This window comes from Patagioenas fasciata, chromosome 13 (assembly GCF_037038585.1).
Source record: "Patagioenas fasciata isolate bPatFas1 chromosome 13, bPatFas1.hap1, whole genome shotgun sequence".
Classification (NCBI taxonomy): Eukaryota; Metazoa; Chordata; class Aves; order Columbiformes; family Columbidae; genus Patagioenas; species Patagioenas fasciata.
In genome coordinates, this window is record NC_092532.1 from 3828526 (window position 1) to 3847144 (window position 18619).

General features: G+C 39.8%; 1 protein-coding gene across 4 annotated transcripts in view; it reads right to left on the minus strand.

Annotated features, from left to right (window-relative positions):
• Window positions 1–7775: 7775 nt before the first annotated feature.
• The window catches only part of NETO2 (neuropilin and tolloid like 2), a 33516-nt gene continuing 22672 nt past the window's right edge, over window positions 7776–18619 (minus strand). For 3 of the 4 annotated variants that reach the window (XM_071814431.1, XM_071814430.1, XM_065848120.2), the window contains 3 exons: window positions 17712–17940; window positions 13193–13306; window positions 7776–10310 (listed from right to left, as the gene is read on the minus strand). In XM_071814431.1, the coding sequence (XP_071670532.1) occupies window positions 9730–10310; window positions 13193–13306; window positions 17712–17940 (924 nt within the window). In that variant the 3' untranslated portion in view covers window positions 7776–9729. The remainder of the gene's footprint in view (window positions 10311–13192; window positions 13307–17711; window positions 17941–18619) is intronic. The other variant, XM_065848121.2, reaches the window with a different exon arrangement.

Consider the following 18619-nt stretch of genomic DNA (forward strand, 5'->3'; position numbering starts at 1 on the left):
AGGCAGAGCCTACAGACTTCGGCAGCATATTCCATTGGAGGTTTGTGTTTTGTTATTTAGCACTGACATGAGACTATTGAAGATTAAACATTTGTTTAGACATGCTGTGTATGGACATTCCCGGACACAGGGTCCATTTGGTGAGGAAACACGTTTAGCTGTTTTTTTAAATGTCTTTTGTCGTAGCAGTCTAAAGAGGACAATATTCTTGAATAATCAGATTTGTCTGTGCTTAAGAGGTTTTTTGCACTAGACACAAAGAACTTGGTCTTTGATCTATTTAATGCACTATCAGGATGGTGAGTGATGTGAGTCTCTGCAGCCCGCGGTCACAGTGTGACACCTTCAGTGGTGTCAGCGGAGGAGGAGGAGATATTAGATGGGATATAAACTCCACTGGTAACAAATGAGACAAATGTTGCAGTAGAAGAATGCAGTGTTTCAATAATGCTGTAGTTTTGTTTGAGCTCTAGAAAAGGAAACCTACCGTTTCCAATTTTCAGCTTTATATTGGTGTTAGGCATATGAATTATGCCTTGGGTTATATATGCAATTGAGTTTTTTGCCCCTTTGTAGACTGTTGTTTTGCAATATCTGTTCTGATACATTTGTAACTTAACCTTTCCTTTTTAATACTTTCCTACCTAGCTTCTCCCTTTCTGAAAGGGTTTATGACAAGGATTGTATTTCAAAATGTTTTTTTGTTTTTTTTTTTTTTAATTGTAAAAATAACTGTTAGATCACTGGTGGCATTTTGCTTAGATAACTTGGCTTCTGGGAACAGAGAGAACCTAGTTTAATTTAATTCACTAAATAGTCTTAAATTCTTTGATTCTAGGCATTGGCCATTAATATTTATACAAAGTCTACCTTAAAAGGAAAAAAAAATCAATAAGCACATCTGACCTTAATAACAGGGTTTTGCTGTTAATCAATAGGATCACTAACATAATGTATTACCCTTCAGAATAGCACTCTAGATGTTTGGATGTATCTCCAAATCTTTCAACTTGAATGTGGATTAGTGCTGAAAAGCATTTTAATATGTTCAATGAATCTAGTGTCTGTTGTTCATAGGGGACCCAGACCTGAGGAGACTGTTGGGTGTTTATGATCCTCTCCAGTAACACAGCGCTGACACACATCCCATTTATGATCAGACATCCCCAGGATTAGAGCTACACTGGACAACATAGCTCGTGTTCCATGCTGGGAGGGTGAGGACAAAGAAAAGTGGGCAGGTCCTTGATTTCGGTTGCCATTTATTTTTATTTTGTCCTGGATATAATGTATTGGGTATTTCTGTTGTGGTTGGCCTGGGGCCCACAAGCAAGATGGCCATTCATTTAAGGTAATTTCACATCATTAATTAAAGAGCTTCCCTGGTGAAGGAAGGGAATGGAGCCTCGTGGTCGGGCACACAGAAGCCTAGTTACTACGTTCTTAAGTAGAAGGCAGCCAAGTTCTTGTGCTTTGCTTTCTGCCAGTTCTTTCAGTCATTGTAAACTGTTCCTCGCAACTCAATGAGGCCACCAAACACTCTGCATTTCCTTGTACGTTTGCTTAAATAACTTTGCACTATACTGTAAATCTGAAGTGACTGTTCCATATCTTTCTCTTTGTTCTGGCAATATGAACTTCTGTGTAGTCTTACAGTAAGGACAAGTCATGACCTCCAGTTCTGATTCAAATAAAACTGAAATCAGTCACATATTTTTCCCTTAGTAGTCCTTGTTTGATCACCCTGGCTATTTGTGTTTGTTTTTTAAATGACGCACCGTATCTTTAGGAGTAGAAAAATCAGTGTAGAAGTATCTTCTCCACTCTTTCTACTACTCATTAATGTTCCCTTCAGCCTCGAGGGCTGCTTGTTAGCCTGAGCTCCTTGCTCGCTACTCTTGCAGAACAGTTGCTCCCCTTTATTTGTATTCCTGAGGAGAGGAGAGAGTACAGAAAAATAAGTGGGTTTGTGCTTTCTATTTCTCTTGTTGAGCATTACTATTTGTGTTAGGAGTTGTGCTGAAATGTTGTCATTAAATCCTGATGTTACACACCTGGCAACTTGGTGTGAGGTAAAGTATTCCATTAATGTATGTAATGCAGCTTTTAATGCTTTCATGAATTGACATGAAGACCAGGTATTTCAGAAGTTTAAACACAACACAATAAAATATTTAAATTTACCTATTGTAGCTCTTTGTGGGAAGGACATCCATATGCTTGCATTAGAGAACTTATGATGCTAATAATTAAAGAAAATTTGGACCTACAGTTAAAAAGCCCCAAACTTACTATGGGTGTTCTTACAGTTCATAAGAAATCACTCATTTTTGCATTGTCCTAGTTAAGTCAGGGCTGTGTTTCCCTCATGCTCATGTCTGTCCTTGCTCCTACTCTGATGTGGCAAGTGCAGCAGAGTCAAGTTTTCCAAGTCTTCAGCTTTATTAGTTCTGGATCCCAAAGGCCAATAACTTAATTTGCTGTTATTGCTACTTCTCTTCCGCAGATTTGAAGTTTGAGAGCTTGTATTAAGATTTGTGAAAACAGACATAAATGCAGAAATGTCTGGAAGAATATGATAACCTTAGGAGTCATATAGAGCTCTAAAAGTTACCTAATATATGGGATTATTTTAAGTATCCGTTACTTTTTGGTTTGCTTACTATACGCTTGAATTTTACAGATATTTGTGCTGTTCTGGCATATTCCAGAATTCCCTTCACTGTTAAGGATAAAACTTAACAATGACAGAAGATAGAACAGCCTGTGCAGAATCTTTTGCCTCTGGTAAGTGCAAAGCACACACCTTTACTAGATCTCTTTGTTTTTCATTACTGCAGAAAAATTAAAATTATTTGGCTTTGCCTCAGGCCTTCAGTTGCTCTGTTGGGTTATTAAACAGAGTGGAGAGTCAGTAATGAGTACTATTGCTTATGTACCTTCTCTGTTCTTCACAAACAGAAGTTCCATTACAATGCTTAAGAGACTTGGGATTTATTGACTTGTGTTTCTAAGAATCTCTTATTCTCATAATTGCTTTCAAGGGTATTTTCCTGCTATTTTTCCACCCTCTTTAATCACTGAATCATCTTTTTTATATGCTAATTGAGAGTGCTATCCAGTAAACTCAGTGCTAACAGCGGGCTTCTTCCAAATTATTTGGAGTATTGAGGGTATTTACTGAAGCGAGGGCACCGACCGTGGGGGTTACGTAGAATTGTGTGCTTCGTTACCTTGAGAGTAATTGGAGGGTGCTGAAGGGTGACTTACACATCGTATCAGAAATGTCCAGTGGTTAATAACATATTGTCTCCAATTTTGTATTTAAAACAAAGAATTCTTTAATTTTCCACTCCTCTCCTGTCTCTGCAAGTAGCCTTCTAAATGTTGGGAATGCTGCAGTGGACCCGAAGGGAAGGTTGAGCTCCGGACTCCTGCATTACTCACAGGTGAATGTGGCAGTTATTAAACACAAGTGTTCTGAGCAAATGAGTGTGATAACCAGGGTCAAATTAAACCGTCTCACATAAAACCACGTGCCCTTTTAATTCTGGAATTACTTCCCCATAAAAAACTAAGCCTAGAGTATTAGAACGTTGATGTACTCTGTTCCAGTTTAGCTGTATACATTGGAGGTTAAGGAGATAATCCTGTGAGCTTTGAATTTTCCTTGTAGTCACTTTTCAGGTGAAAAATAAGCTGTAGCATAAATTCATAAATTAACACAATGCTTGAACTCTGAAATGCTGTGGCTTAATGATAAATACTTCTACAATATAATTCTTCCTCCTAAATACATCTGGAAGAGAGAAGCAGGTGATAATGTACTTTGAGGCTAATTATAAGATGTAAATAATATGCTTATGTTTCTGTACATAATGAATATGTAAATAATGTAAATATCTGTAAATAATGAAATAAGATTTAAGACTTTAAAGATGTGTAGGAAATTGTGTTTGGGAGGAGAAGTCGTTCAGAGAAGATGGTATGATGTGCATCCTCTAAGTACACTGGCAGCATTGACAGCTCTTATTATAATACCTTATTTTTTTCTTGAACAGAATTTGATGTAGATTTTATGGGTTTCTTCAGTATGAAAGCTATTACAATAAATTACGTGATAGTAATGGAAAGACATACAGAGACATAAAGTTCTTACTTTATTTCTCCCTGAGCCTGGCTCTGTAAGAACAGGCTTAGAAAAAAGATGATGTTTTATCTGGTATATAGTAGATTATCCTCAATAGCGAGATAAGAGGGAACAAGTTGACAATTCACAAATTACTGTTGTTGGTGTTGATCTGTGAAGCAGATGGAAAACAGATTTTTGATAATCTGATTCTCTAAAATGGAGTGTAGCAAAGGAATTGGGATGTGAAAATACACTTGCAGTTCCATGGTGACACAGAACCACATATTGGGGCATGTCGACCTGTATTTTAGTTGTGTATTTATTGAGAGGATTTACCCTCTCCAGGGATGGTGGTTGGAAACCCCAGGAACAGAAGTCTTTAAGACAGTGGTTTTTACATTGTTAGGTGCTATAAATACTCGTTTTCAAAGCATGAATCAACTCGAAGGTTTTTGATTATAAAATCCTTTCTTCCATTATAATTAATATTCAGTTGTAACAGTGTGATCTCAAACAATGAGAAATCAGCTTATCTTTCAAGCTGACATAGATTAGGAATTTTGTTTTGCTAGACAGTTGACCATCTTGCTGAAGAATCATAGGGCTCCTATACAAACTTTGAAGTAAGGATATGTAAAAGTAAATGGGTTTGACCAAGTTTTACTATGAACAAACACAAAATGACCATACAGGAAGATCAAACTGTAGATATGTTTCAGTATAACTGTATGAATTAAGTTGTTCCATTTCAAGTAGCAATTTTCTTTTGGCTTCTCAGATATAGGTGCTAAGATTTTTTTTTTTTTTAATTACTTTTACTGTTGGTAGCCTTTTAGATAAAGATTTATACTTTAATAGTTTGGAAACTTAAATGCTGTTATTGTTATTTTTTATATAAGAATCTTATTTAGGACTAAATTGATTTGAAAATAAGGTGAGCCTTTTTTTCCTCACTTAGCAGGAGATTGGATGTGGTCTACCTTGACTTGAGTAAGGTATTTGACACAGTCTCCCCCAGCATCCTCACAGTTGAACTGAGGGAGTGCGGTCTGGATGACCGGGTAGTGAGGTGGAATGCGAACTGGCTGAAGGGAAGAAGCCAGAGAGTCGTGGTCAATGGAGCAGAGTCCAGTTGAGGCCTGGACCTAGTGCAGTGCCTCAGGAGTCAGTGCTGGGGCCGGTATTATTCAATATATTCATCAATGATTTGGATGAGGGAATAGAGTGACTGTCAGCAAGTTTGCTGATGACACCAAGCTGGGAGGAGTGGCTGACACTGGAAGCTGTGCTGCCATCCAGAGACCTGGACAGGCTGGAGAGCTGGGCAGGGAACAATTTAATGAAAGATAACAAGGGCAAGTGTAGAGTCTTGAATGTGGGCAGGAACAACCCCAGGTTCCAGTGTAAGTTGGGGAATGACCTATTAGAGAGCAGTGTAGGGGAAAGGGACCTGGGGGTCCTGGGGACAGCAGGGTGAGCATGAGCCAGCACTGGGCTCTTGTGGCCAGGAAGGCCAATGGTACCTGGGGTGGGTTAGAAGGGGGTGGTCAGTAGGTCAGAGAGGTTCTCCTGCCCCTCTGCTCTGCCCTGGGGAGACCACACCTGGAATATTGTGTCCAGCTGTAGCCCCTCAGCTCCAGAAGGACAGGGAACTGCTGGAGAGAGTCCAGCGCAGCCACCAAGATGCTGAAGGGAGTGGAGCATCTCCCGGGTGAGGAAAGGCTGAGGGAGCTGGGGCTCTGGAGCTGGAGAAGAGGAGACTGAGGGGGGACTCATTCCTGGGGATCAATATGGAAAGGGGCAGTGTCAGGAGGATGGAGCCAGGCTCTTCTGGGTGACAACCAGTGACAGGACAAGGGGCAATGGGTGCAAACTGGAACACAGGAGGTTCCACTGAAAGAGGAGAAGAAACTTGTTGGGGGTGAGGGTGTCAGAGCCTGGCCCAGGCTGCCCAGGGAGGTTGTGGAGTCTCCTTCTCTGCAGACATTCAAACCCGCCTGGACACCTTCCTGTGGAACCTCAGCTGGGTGTTCCTGCTCCATGGGGGGATTGCACTGGATGAGCTTTCCAGGTCCCTTCCAACCCCTGACACTCTGGGATTCTGTGATTCTGTTGTGTGAGGTTGGCTGCCAAGGCACAGAATTCTCTGTGCCAAAAAAAAAAAACAAAAAAACAACCCCCAAAAAAAGTGTATTTTAATGACTTAAACATTCTGTGAAGTGTTCACATGACAAGCACCTTTTCTTGTAAGTCAATGACAGCTCTTTTAGTAACCCCTCTTTGTATTGGTTTAGCAAAAATAGGCAGTAATTCTTACAATATGCCATTATGGTTTGTATGCACCATGAGGGTCACGTTGTCACAGACGAGAATCTCACGTGTTTTCAGTACAAATGAGGATTTCTGTGATCACTTTTCTTGCCCTGTTGGCTGCAGGTTTACTCCTACAACTTTTATCCACAACAAATCCTTCTTCACGTTTTAGATGGTTCCATGCCTACGCTACTATGATAAAAGATAAAAATGAACTATAAATAGCAAAAAGTAGTGGATGTTGGCCTTTTCCTGGTCAGTGTGCATCTAGGGAACATATCTTTGCTTGTGTGCATTCAGTGTTCACAGAGAATATCAGAGAGATGGGTAAAATTGAGTGCAAAATCGGGATGCTCATAGAAATGTGTACGGATTTGAGATGGAGACAGTGGAAATATGTTAACAGTACTTCGATATTTCAAGAATATGAAAGGTGGTGTTTTCACGAATGCCAAAAAGAAGTTTAAAGGCCACAACATCAGCTCCAACTGGATTGACTGAGGCTGCAAAACCAGCACTGGATTTTTCTGCAGAGAATGTCAGCTTGCTGCACTGAGTGATTCTGAGCAGACCACCCACTTGCTTTTATCCTGTAGTGGAGGGAATTTGATTAGACTGGAAGTGGAATTATGGCTCTAATAGCCACCACTCGTTTCTGAAAGCACAGCTAAGTAACTGAGCCCAACATTACAATGAGAGCTACAGATCTATTATGTTTCTAAACATACCACACCCAAGTTTTCCCTTCAAATTTGCAGGTTTGACATTAATTTCACCTTGTTTGGAATAAAACAAGCTCTGATGCTTCATTTTCCTGCCCTCGCTGTTTCCAGAAGCCTACAGAAATCCCTGTCCCTGCGGTTTCTCTATGGGATCTGTTCAAACAGGGCTGGCTCTGCTGGTACAGAAATCCCGGCAATCAGAGCAGGTGTTAACCAGGCAGGACTATCTTGTCTTTTTCTACACTAAAGACAAAAGAAAACCCAACCCATGTAACCAAGAAGTTACAACTCAGACTGAAATATTTTTCAGGTCATTTGAGAACTTCTTCAATCGAGCTTTTCCCTTTTTCTCCACAGACTTGGGCTTGGCAGGCTGGCTATTTGTTTTACTATTACATGATTACTGTTCAAAGGCAACAGAACTTACGGAAGAATAGGGATTACATTATTTTTATCACATGGAAAGATATACCTTAAAAAGGACACTTTGTCACGCAAATCTGGCACTTATAAGAGTTATCTGGACAAACAGGACCTGTGTAAAACTGCATACTACTTGTTGAAAGAATCTGGAACTAGCAGACTGTCACAAATAACATTCTGGATCGTATTGGTCAGGGTAAGATATTTAATACTGAAATCAATGAGAAGTAAAGGAAATCTGTCAACAAGTGTTTTAATTAAATATTGAAAAAAATGCAAGTAAAAATTAACTAGTTTTTTTAAACACTTATTTTTCTGCATGAAGTGCATCTCAAATTAATGTCCATTTTCATTCTTCAAATTGAAAGGGACCAGCACAAAAACCGACACCAAGATACAGCCTTAGGGGTCTGATCTCCGAGCTGCTGATTCGGTTCTTACTGCACATCAGACAAGGGTTTATTTTGAGGCTGGGAAGTGTTGAAGGTTCTCAATTACTCTCTCTCTCCCCACCCCGCCTTAATCTTCTTACATTCTAAGCATTTGTAAAAATTTATTTCCTTTGTCATTCTAATGAAAATCTGTTGTTACAGCTGCTGTTCACTTTTTCTTTTAAAGAAAAGATAATTCAGTTACTAGGCTTGTATATTAAGATTTGTTTTTTTGGTACTACAATCAGCACAACAATGATGGTTTGACATGCATTTATAAATAAAGGATATGCCCAGTGCAGGTGGGTTGGTCACCTTTAGTGAAAGGTTTCCTGTAAATAAAACACCAGCATAAACCCAAACAAAGCAGGAAATAAATGTGGGCTAATGTGGAAGTCATGTGAAGTGGTGTTGGCAAATTGCGATGTCCACAGCAGCTTCTGCGTGGTATTCAGAGCTGCTGCCATGAACACTGAAATGAGCCTCCTGTACAAGTGCTAGATTTTGATTTAATAAATAGTCTGTACAGTATCAAACTATATAAAAAGCTTAAAAACCACAATGAGAATTATTATATCTTAAAAATTTTTCTATCTTGTAAAAAATTTAAAATTAGATCCAAACCACCATTAAAAAAAGGTATGAAATGTGCAATTTTGCAAGTGGAAACAAGGGGCACAAGACGAGCTCCATAAGGGTTAATCAGAGTTGCTTTGCGACTTCTCTCTGTTTCAGGATCTGCATCCACCTGGTGATCACAGTTCTCTCCAGGCAAGTAGGACACGAGCTAAAAGCATCCTCACTGCTTTAAGGATGCAGGATTGGCTGCGGTAAGAAGTAAAAGGCTATTTTAGGAGACATATACAGTACAGTCTATTTATGTAAATACTTGGAAAATGCCAAGATAAAATTGTTTTCTAACTACCGAGCTGTGAAATCAGTGAGCCATATGGATCTGTAATATACGGCAGAATATTTTACAATAAAATCTTAAAGCTTCTTGAAAGAAAGCTGTTTTAAAAGTCTGCATCTAGGATAACAGGAGTACTTGTTTGTGTCTTAGCCAAAAGCTGTGAAGATTGTGTATTTCCAAATGTACTAAAATTAATATAAGTCAAGATTTTTAAAAGGCAGGAATCCTTTACACTTATTTCTCACAAAGCATAAGTGAGGGACTGATAATTAAAGGCAATATAAATGGTAGGCAAGATGAAACAGATGGCTGTAACATAATTCTTGTGTCTCAACTGGCACTTAACACTACTTTCAATTTGACAAATACAATAAGACACCTATGTTGACATACACGTGGTGCACTGAACTACTTTTATTTATGTAACTGAGGTATTAAAATTGTCTTGAAAAGCAGACGTCCAAAGAAGAGAAAATGAAATGAGGAAGAGAATAGTAGTCATGGTTTCCAGTGTTCAATGATTAGTAGTTGTTTTTTCTTCCAGTATCCTTATGTTACAGTTTCCATGCAAAGTCTCTGTCTTATTCCTCCACTAGATAGGTACCTTGGGAAGATGGGAGGAAATACACCATTTTCAGCATGAATTAGTTATGAAGACTTTTTTTTTTTTCAATGAAGTATAATAAGCTAAAAGTGTGTGCATCTCACACGCTGCATATAGTACACTTCTAATATATACACTGTCATTGTACACAAGCATCTTGTATATACACTGATACCACCTTCACTAGGAAATTAAAAATCAATAGATAAGGAACCTTGTGCTGTATCTTCTCTTCCTCTAACGTAGATCTCACACGGGATCTCCTCCATCACCCTGTCTTCTATGACTTGCTCCGGGCAGTCGTGCGCTTGTTTGAAAGTGTAACTACTTTTCTTGAATGTGCTATTAAACGTTTTCATGGGCTGGGGCTGCGCAAAGTCGTTGCGAAAGGGCAGGTCCATGGAGCTGAGGTTGGTCCTGCTTTGTTTTAGATTAGAGGCCTGGGAGCCACAGTGGTGGTCGTGAATGCACCTGGAAGCTGTTGAAGGGCGTCTCATTTTCTGGTAGTTTTCAAGTTCTTCTGATAAATCTGCCAAATCTGCAGAAATTTCCTTGTCCCTCAGTGAGAACAGTTCATAATGTGGAGGATCAAATACTTCCTGGAAACCAGTTTTATTGAAAGCAGTCTTGCAAGCCATAACCTTTTTGCGTGGTTGCTTTACTTGTACTAGAATTGAAATTATGAGAAGAACTAAAACTATCCCTGATGTGATGCCAATGATTGTTCCATGAGTTTTGGTGATTTGTTCAAACAATCCAGTTTTTTTCTTTTCTGTAAAGAAAAGACGAGATATTATGATAAGGCTTTTATTATTTTCCACACTTTTGACCATGTATTAAAACAAAGCACAGCTGTATTATGATTGCCATATAAATGCTGTATTAATGAAATGACTTAACGGCACTGGGGACTAGAGCGGTATGTCAGCAGGATTTATTGTACTGGCTCTGTGCGGATTCCCTGTCTGCACTAGTGGCTATCGCGTGGTAATTCAGTGGCTTCAATCTGGAACCTACACTGATCCATGTTCCAAAATCCACCAGTTCAATAGCACTTGATACAGCTACAGATGATGCTTCTCCTTCCATGGTTTGCTCCTGCTGGTAACATTACCACTGACAGCAGTAGATGGAAAATTACCTACTTCTTTAAAAGTGAAATATCATAGTGATGATGTAAGATTGATTGCGGTGTTTTCACATCTTTCGGAAACTTAATGACCATGCCTATTGTGTAAGTCTCTTGTACCTGTTTCAACAGAGGGAGTTTTAGAATAGATATATTTCAGTTTTAACAGTCCAGTAATTAAGTCAGTTGGAAAAAAGAAAGGAAAGGGGGGTGAGGGGGAACCAATCAACCCAAACCATACAGCACTTTTGGCTAGTACTTCATCTGAGAACACACAAGATGGCAGCATCAGAACAAGATGGTTTTGCATACTTCAAATTCTTATTTGAAGACTAAAATTTTCCAGTTGGATTTCTGTTCTGTAAAAGTACTTGTCCTAGGGCACTAGATGAATTCTACACTGAGGCTCTGCAACATCTGCTACTGGGGGAGAAAAGCACCTAGGACTATGTGGAAGTAAAAGGTAGGAACCTAAATGTTGCATATTATTTTCAGGTATTTGGCTCCTGGCATCTGGATGTGTGTGTTATGCATCTGAGTACGGCACACACAGTGCACAGAGTTCTATCCCACCATACACTATCTGAAACAATCCCTATACTAAACAGAGAGTCCCAAAAAAATCAGCTAGTAAGAAGTTATGTCGGAAATACAGTTCCACTTCTTAGACTGTTTACTCAGAGTGACATTTAAACCTTTACTGCGAAGGGAGATACCTCCCCTTGTCCTGCCCACCTCACACCTTGGTGTTCCCACACTTGGTGGGAGGCATGAATTTCACTGCTGTGGCAGTTCTCTTGTCTGCATCTAGGTTTCTTAATTCCTGGGAGATATTCTCATCAAAAAGCTGTTATACAACAGTCATGTCTTCTCCAGTCTCTTAAAAGAAATTGCACGCAACCGACTTTTCTACCAATTTTTCTGTCACTGGGCTTAGGCGTAAGGTAGGGCACAGTATGCTCAGAGTGAAGTAGCTATCGGTATGGACTAAATGGGAACTGAGCACAACTGTGAGCAGCTTTCTTTCCAAGGCTGGATATTGCTCCCTGGCTGCATCAGTCTCCCTTCTGTCCCCCTTGGCTGCCGGTCTGCAGCTGCCTCTTAATTATCTGCTGTGCAATATCAAACCAGAACCTGAACTGCATCCAACGTAAAACACGGGAGGTTATTTAGCACCAGATACAGCGACGTACAAATATTGAGAGAGATGCTTTCTTCACATTGCGATACAGTTTTTATGGAATACATTCTTTTAGATCGCTGCAGTACATGAATGAAGCGTGGATTCTAGGGAACATTCCAGAAAGCAGGTAGTAGAGACAGGAAAAAGATATAGCAACTGCACTGAAGAGGGAACACTGAATATTATCAAAGCTAAGGATTGTTTAGAGGAAGCTTAATTCTGCATTGACAGCATGGGAGTTACAGATCAGTTTTGTTATCTGGAAAGCTTCCACAATATACCGTCCATTACAGTATTAGGGGTGTGAATTTTTTTTGTTTGCCCAAAATGCAATTTCAAGGTATTTTTTTAAAATATGTATTTACTAAAAAAATTGAGCTCATATCAAGATTTTCTCTAGAGAAGGTTTTGGCCCTTCCTGCAGGGTCAATTTCTCTTTCAAATGGAGTACCTACTGAAATCTTTCTGGAGGTTTGTGCTCAGACCTATTTATGCCATTCTACTGGTCAAAAAAATCCCAAGCTCACGCTTATTGTTTCATTGTTTTCTTTGAGCAAGGAAATGTGTTGACCTTAAACTGGTTTGGTTCCAGCTCTGAAAATGCAGTTCTTGTTGAAGCACAGGTGAATGTATTTGTGCTTTACTAGAAAAACAAATTCCTCAAATCATGAGAATTTTTCTATGAATCCTGATATCCAAAAAACCTTTACTGTGGTTGTGATGGTTTAAACAATACTCCCCTGCCCCATGTTCTGGAAGTGGTGATTTGTGTGTCTGTTTTCCATAAGTGAGGACTTCTTGCTTCCTAACAATTCCTCCTTCTTCGCATCCTTTCTCACACCATATGCAGTGGTTGCATTTACTCTGAGATAGTCTGTGATTAACAACTTACAACAAATGTTCTCAAACTGGCTTTGTCTTTGAAGGCTGCTGCTTCTATTGCAGCCCTGAGAAAGGCTCTTTGTGCTTGAAGCCTTGTCTGTCTTATTTCAGCTCTGTATTTTTGCTCTAATAAAAGGTATTACCTGTCCCTACAATCCTTGCTTCGTTTAAAGTTTAGAAATGGATGGGGTGCAACCCGACAAACACTAAATCTTATTCCCTATTAGGCTGACATCTGTTAAAAATACAGAATATGCTGAAGAGGAAGAAATTTCATTATAAATCTGTCAGATCAACATTTAGGAAGCTTGCACATCTCCTGAGTTTAGATAAAACATTCAGAACACCTTCCTAAGATTAGCAGAATAGCTGTTTTCAGCATATTTCCAGGAAAAAGACCTTTCACTACGTCTCTGAGCGGCCAGCCCGGCTCACAGGGGCCAGCCTTGCACATCCTCACCTCTGCAGTGGTTCTCGTCCCACGGGTATGCACAGTTTTGAATGCCATTGCAGACTAAAGAATTATTGATGCACATGTTGCTATGGCAGAAGTAAGTGTTGCCTGAGCAGGGAGCTGCAGGAGACAAGAGAAAGGAAACATTAGGAATTTTCACTAATGGTTGCATTGCAATAAAACAAGTAAATTCCTGTTATTTTTTTTTAACATGCATACTCATTCTTTATTTCAAACACCATCACTTTTTCTACACACCACTAATTTTCAGATTATTCACTCCCTCTTCATGTGGTTGCTTTCAGGTGTATTATCAATGCTACCAAAATCAAATATTTCTTGTTAAAAATGGGTAGCAGCCAGAGGCAGTCACAGAACGCAAATAACAGAAGGCTTTCATACTTGTCCTTAAAAACTTAATACTTAAAAATCACATGCTCACCATCAATGATATATTTATTCAATCTGCTGTGCATCTGCTATGTAGATAGGATAGCTGGTTGTGAAGCAGTTCCTGAACATCTGCATTTTGGAGCCCATTAATATCTTAAGGCAAATCAGATTTCAGCCTGTGGAGGACTGTTCCAGTAATTGCAAGATATTGCAGTAACTGGAGGCATCTAAGTCACTCCTGCTTGGGAATCAAAGCTCGTAGATCCTCCTGTTAGAGCTAATGCAGGGATTAGGACAGAGTACAGTTCAGCTTTTTATCTGTCCATATACAGTTAGAAATTTTAAGAAATAAATTAACTGTGAAGTTGCCCTAAAGCTTTTATGTTCCCGTGAATGTTTGTTATACTTCCTTGACATCAGAAAAATATAGTTAAAAAATAGTTAGCATCCTGAAAAGAATTATTATATGCAATATACATAGGGGATTCTTTCTAAATTGAAGGCACTGGACAAGAAATTCATATTCCTGTTCTCTGTCTCAGTAATGTGGTATTTTTATGACAGAAATGTCTATTATTAGTGGAGTTCAGTTACATATTTAATAGCAAGACGTGTGTAAGACATTCTGCTCTTCAGTTTCACAGAAAGAATTTATTCTTGAGCAGTCTAGATTCTCTGAAACATGATGTGAACCCCAAGGGGTGCAGCAGAGGAGGGTGACTGGTCCTGAATACAGCGCGTTTCTCACTTAGTCCTTCTGTTGGGGCACCAGGGTCTCAGTGACAAAACCAGGAGTTATACCCGAGAGAAAATTCACACCTTTAATTCTGAATTTGCATTCCCTAATTCTAATATGCACTATCTTCCCATTTCTTACTCCACTGAATTTTGGTAACCTATGCTGCTTGTTTTTAAGCTTTCAAATTGGCTTCTTGCTATTGCTTAACCCCTGGCAATGTGGCACGAAGTTCCATATGGGAAGCTTCTGCTTTAATTGTAGCAAAAGTGCTGTAGTACTTGAATATAATAGAGTGTATTTTGGAAGAGTTTGTCTATGTAATTTCAGTGTTTGAAAATGTCATGTTAACTATCACAGGAATCTTCCTTGCTCAACTGAGTGGAGAATTTGTTTGGATAGTAGACTCAGTCTGAAGAACACTGGTTTCAAAGCTGATTGATGCTTAGGAAGGTACCAATCATATGCATTATATAGGTTACAAATGAGATGCCACGTCAGGTGCCCTGGGAGGAAAACAACCACAGTGCGTGTGCAGGGATGGGGCTGGGGAACCCTCAGCCGACCTGGAGCTGAATGTGGTGAGGGACATGAAGGGCAACAAAAAGAGCTTATTCACATGTACCAGCACCGAAAGGAAGGCCAAGGAACACGTGGGCCTACTGCAGAATGGTATGAGCAGAGCTTCCCTCCATGCCTGGTGTCGGCTGGGATGGAGTTAATTTTCCTCCTAGTAGCTGGTGTGGTGCTGTGTTTGGGGTTTAGTATGAGAAGAATGTTGCCAACACACTGGTGTTTGGGTTGTTGCCAAGCAAGGTTTATACCAGGTCAAGCACTTCTGGGCACGGAGGCTGGAGACGCAGCAGAAGCTGGGAGGGGGCCCAGCCAGGACAGCCGCCCCAAACCAGCCCAAGGGAAGTTCCACACCATACAACACCGTCAGTATATAAACTGGGGCAAAGTGGGCTGGGAACTGCTGCTTGGGAACTGGCTGGGCGTCAGTTCCACGAGAGGTGAGCAACTGCGTTGTGCATCACTTGCTTTATATATTCTTTTATTATCATTGTTGATTTTTTTTTTCCTTTCTCTTCTATCCTATTAAACTGTCTTTATCTTAACCAATGAGGTTTACCTGTGGGGAGAAAAGGCTTAGGTAGTTTTCCTTCTAAATTTGCAAAGAAAGATTGTGCAAACTTTACTTTCTAAAGGATAAATAGGATCATTCTTTAAACAGAGTAGCTTGAAAAGGGTCTGTATGTATATAGGTGACAATACCTACTAAAGTATTTCTGTCCGTCAGATTAAGGAGGATCTATGAAATCCGTGTCCGGGGTGGTTGTCACGGATCCATATGTATCTGCTGGTGTTTCAGTATGGATCTGTATGGAGTTGTAGTTCTTACAGAGGCACTGAGGAAGGATTATGAGGTAAGACACATTCCCTTTTTTGTCTGAACGGGGGAATTTTTTAATCGTTCCTGTGTTTTTGGTTGATGCATTCTGCTGCTGCATTTCCATCCATCAGCACAGTCTCTATTTTATACTCCTGTGTAGTCTCCTTAACATTTTGGGGGGATGGCTTTTGTTCACGAGTTCACAAAGACGGGACAAATAGATTTCATTTTCCTTTTGTTTGCTATCTGGGGAGTACAAGGTCTAAAAGTCACAACAATTGATCAGTTCCAGTCCAGGACTTCAAGGACAGAGCTGGACTCTCCTCCTAAGAGCTGCCTAAGCCCGGTGCAGCGTTCACAGTGTTCTCTGTATCAAGCATTAGTCATGTATTGAATCAAGCCGGAAATCAAATACATTGATTTTTAACATTGCTGGTAGCTGAATTACTTAGTCAAATTTGCAAGCAGCGCTAGGTGCACGTTAGGTGACTGTCATGCACAATTAGTTCATTTATGTAAATATTTTCAGAGATATTGATTGTTTTCATGGTTGGCTTCATATAATTACAAATCATTAGTAAGGTAGAAGAGAAAAATAGCTTAATCAGCTGAAAATAAAATAAGCACGGATTCACTTTTTTGGTTTGAAAAATTGCTTATCAGTAGAATATTTTAAAATATATGAAACATTTTTCAGACCCATACTTTTGAATTACCATATCCAAGAAAGACAGTGTCTCGGGTCAGAAGATAAATCAGAATAACCGTATACCTTTGCAGATTTTATTCTGCCAATGACTTTTGAGTTGCTTTAAAATCCCACAGTTGGAAATTTCTCTTGTTTCAGGTGTAGTGACTGTTTCAACCTCTTGCATTCAAAAAAAACTCACAAAAAATACCCCAACTCAACAGCAACAACAGAACCACCAAACCACTCCAGTATTTATCATATACATGGATAGTTTCCCTGCCAAAGTTCTTAACATTTTCTAGACTGAAAGCTGGAATAACATGTGCTATCACTAATATTAATAATTGCAGTGAAAAAAAAGCTACTGGAAAAGCAGTTATACATTTTGCACACAAGTTGTGCTTAAAACTGATATTTACCGAAATTCCCAATATCTAGATGCCTATTGCAGGTTCAACAACAGAGCCGTTTGAAATGTGCAATTGGTTCTTACTCCTATGTATGAAAAGTAAGCAAGAAGCTATTTCTCTTACAAGTCTCCGTTACTTTAGATTGTTTTACAGAAAGAAACTTTTCTCCTGTGCTAAACTTGACTGGTTCATGGAAGAGAACATAAAATCTACTTGTTACCTGTAACCTGAACTTTTTTGCAAGGCGGTGACCAGGATCCCTTTCAGGACTGGCTACAGAGATGTCGGTTCTACCGAGGAAGTTACTTATTTGGCAGCAAATCTGTGCTACTTATTTTTCAATCAGAACTTTTTGAAAACCTCTAGCACAAGCATAGGTCTGATTCCCTGAAGCGGTGGATCTGGTTTATTCAGCTCTGCTCGTGCATCTCACAGTTCTCAAATCAGTCTGCTTTTGTGCTGCAGATGCCACCATCTGCAGGTTCTGCAATGTGCACAGTGTAGTCCTTTGTAAATATGTGAGGCAACACAAATTCATTAAGTCTAGAGGGAAAGCACTTAGAAGAAAATCTCACAAGAAGCACGCTTTCAAGGAACATCTTGATATACAACGAGACTCTCTCTAACCCAGGCTATGGAATCTGAACAGAAATCCAGACTGTATTTCCAGCTCTGCTTTCCATCTAGCCCTCATACATCAGTGTGAACTGAACTGCGTATCCCGGGCGTGCAGCACAACCGGGCTGTGCGGAGGGAGAGTGAGAGCCAGCAGATCGGACTCTGCAGGAAACAGAACCAACCTTTTTCGTGTGTTCCTGCTTCATAATATGCAGCTGATGCTTTTCCTAATATACCTGAAGTACGCTGATAACAGGAGAACAGGCCCTTTAAAATCTACTTACGATCCACGAATGAAGTGAAGAGCATTCTGAAGCGGCTGAGCCTGCTGCCCTCGTCGGCCCACATCCGCACCACGCCGGTGCCCGTCTGCAGCGTCACGTCGTTGGCCACCGTGCTGCAGAACTTGGCCTTCAGGTTTTCGATAGAACTACTGCCGTCGTACACAGCAACGAAATTTCTTTTGCATTCATTTGAATGCTCCATTTGATAGTCGAGAAACCGCAAATAGATCTGTCGGAAAAGAGAAATCAATGTCTTGAGGAAAAGTGCTGCAGAGAGGACAGTTTTCTTTCTTAGCAAATCTCGAATAAGATGTTTTGTCCCCTTACACATATTTTCCCCATACACTCCCAATTCACACCACTTTTAAGCTTACATTTCCTCCCTAAATGTCAGTGTGGAGTATTACTTGACATTTGTCTGAAGTGTCTGTTTCATTTCTCCTCCCTCCTCAGAACAATCTTTACTCAATAATTTACTCTGATATATATTACTGCTCCCCTTGGGGAAAAAGAAGTAAAAAGCAAGACGCTGAGGAAAGCCCTAAGCAGCTCTGCTGAGTGACGAGATACAGGAGACACAGAAGTGTGCTCGAAGAATTTCAATAGTATTTTGTCTTTTCCCTTTTTAATTCATAAAACCAATGTTAAAATATAAGGGAAGGAGTCTAGTCAGAAAAGCTCTGAAGTAAAATAAGGAAATTAAAATTTGTTTCTTCAGAATGAAAGCTAATTACTGCACCAGAGCAGAGGCACAGAAGACACAAACAATGAAGTCAGGAGTAATGTGAATAAAAATGGAAGCAGGAGACATATAGCTGGCTATCTGGGAAGAGTTAAGGAATTTAAGCCCGTCTTAATTTCTGCCAAAGCAGAAATCTAGTCTAAGAGAAGGCAGTGTGTGTGGTAGA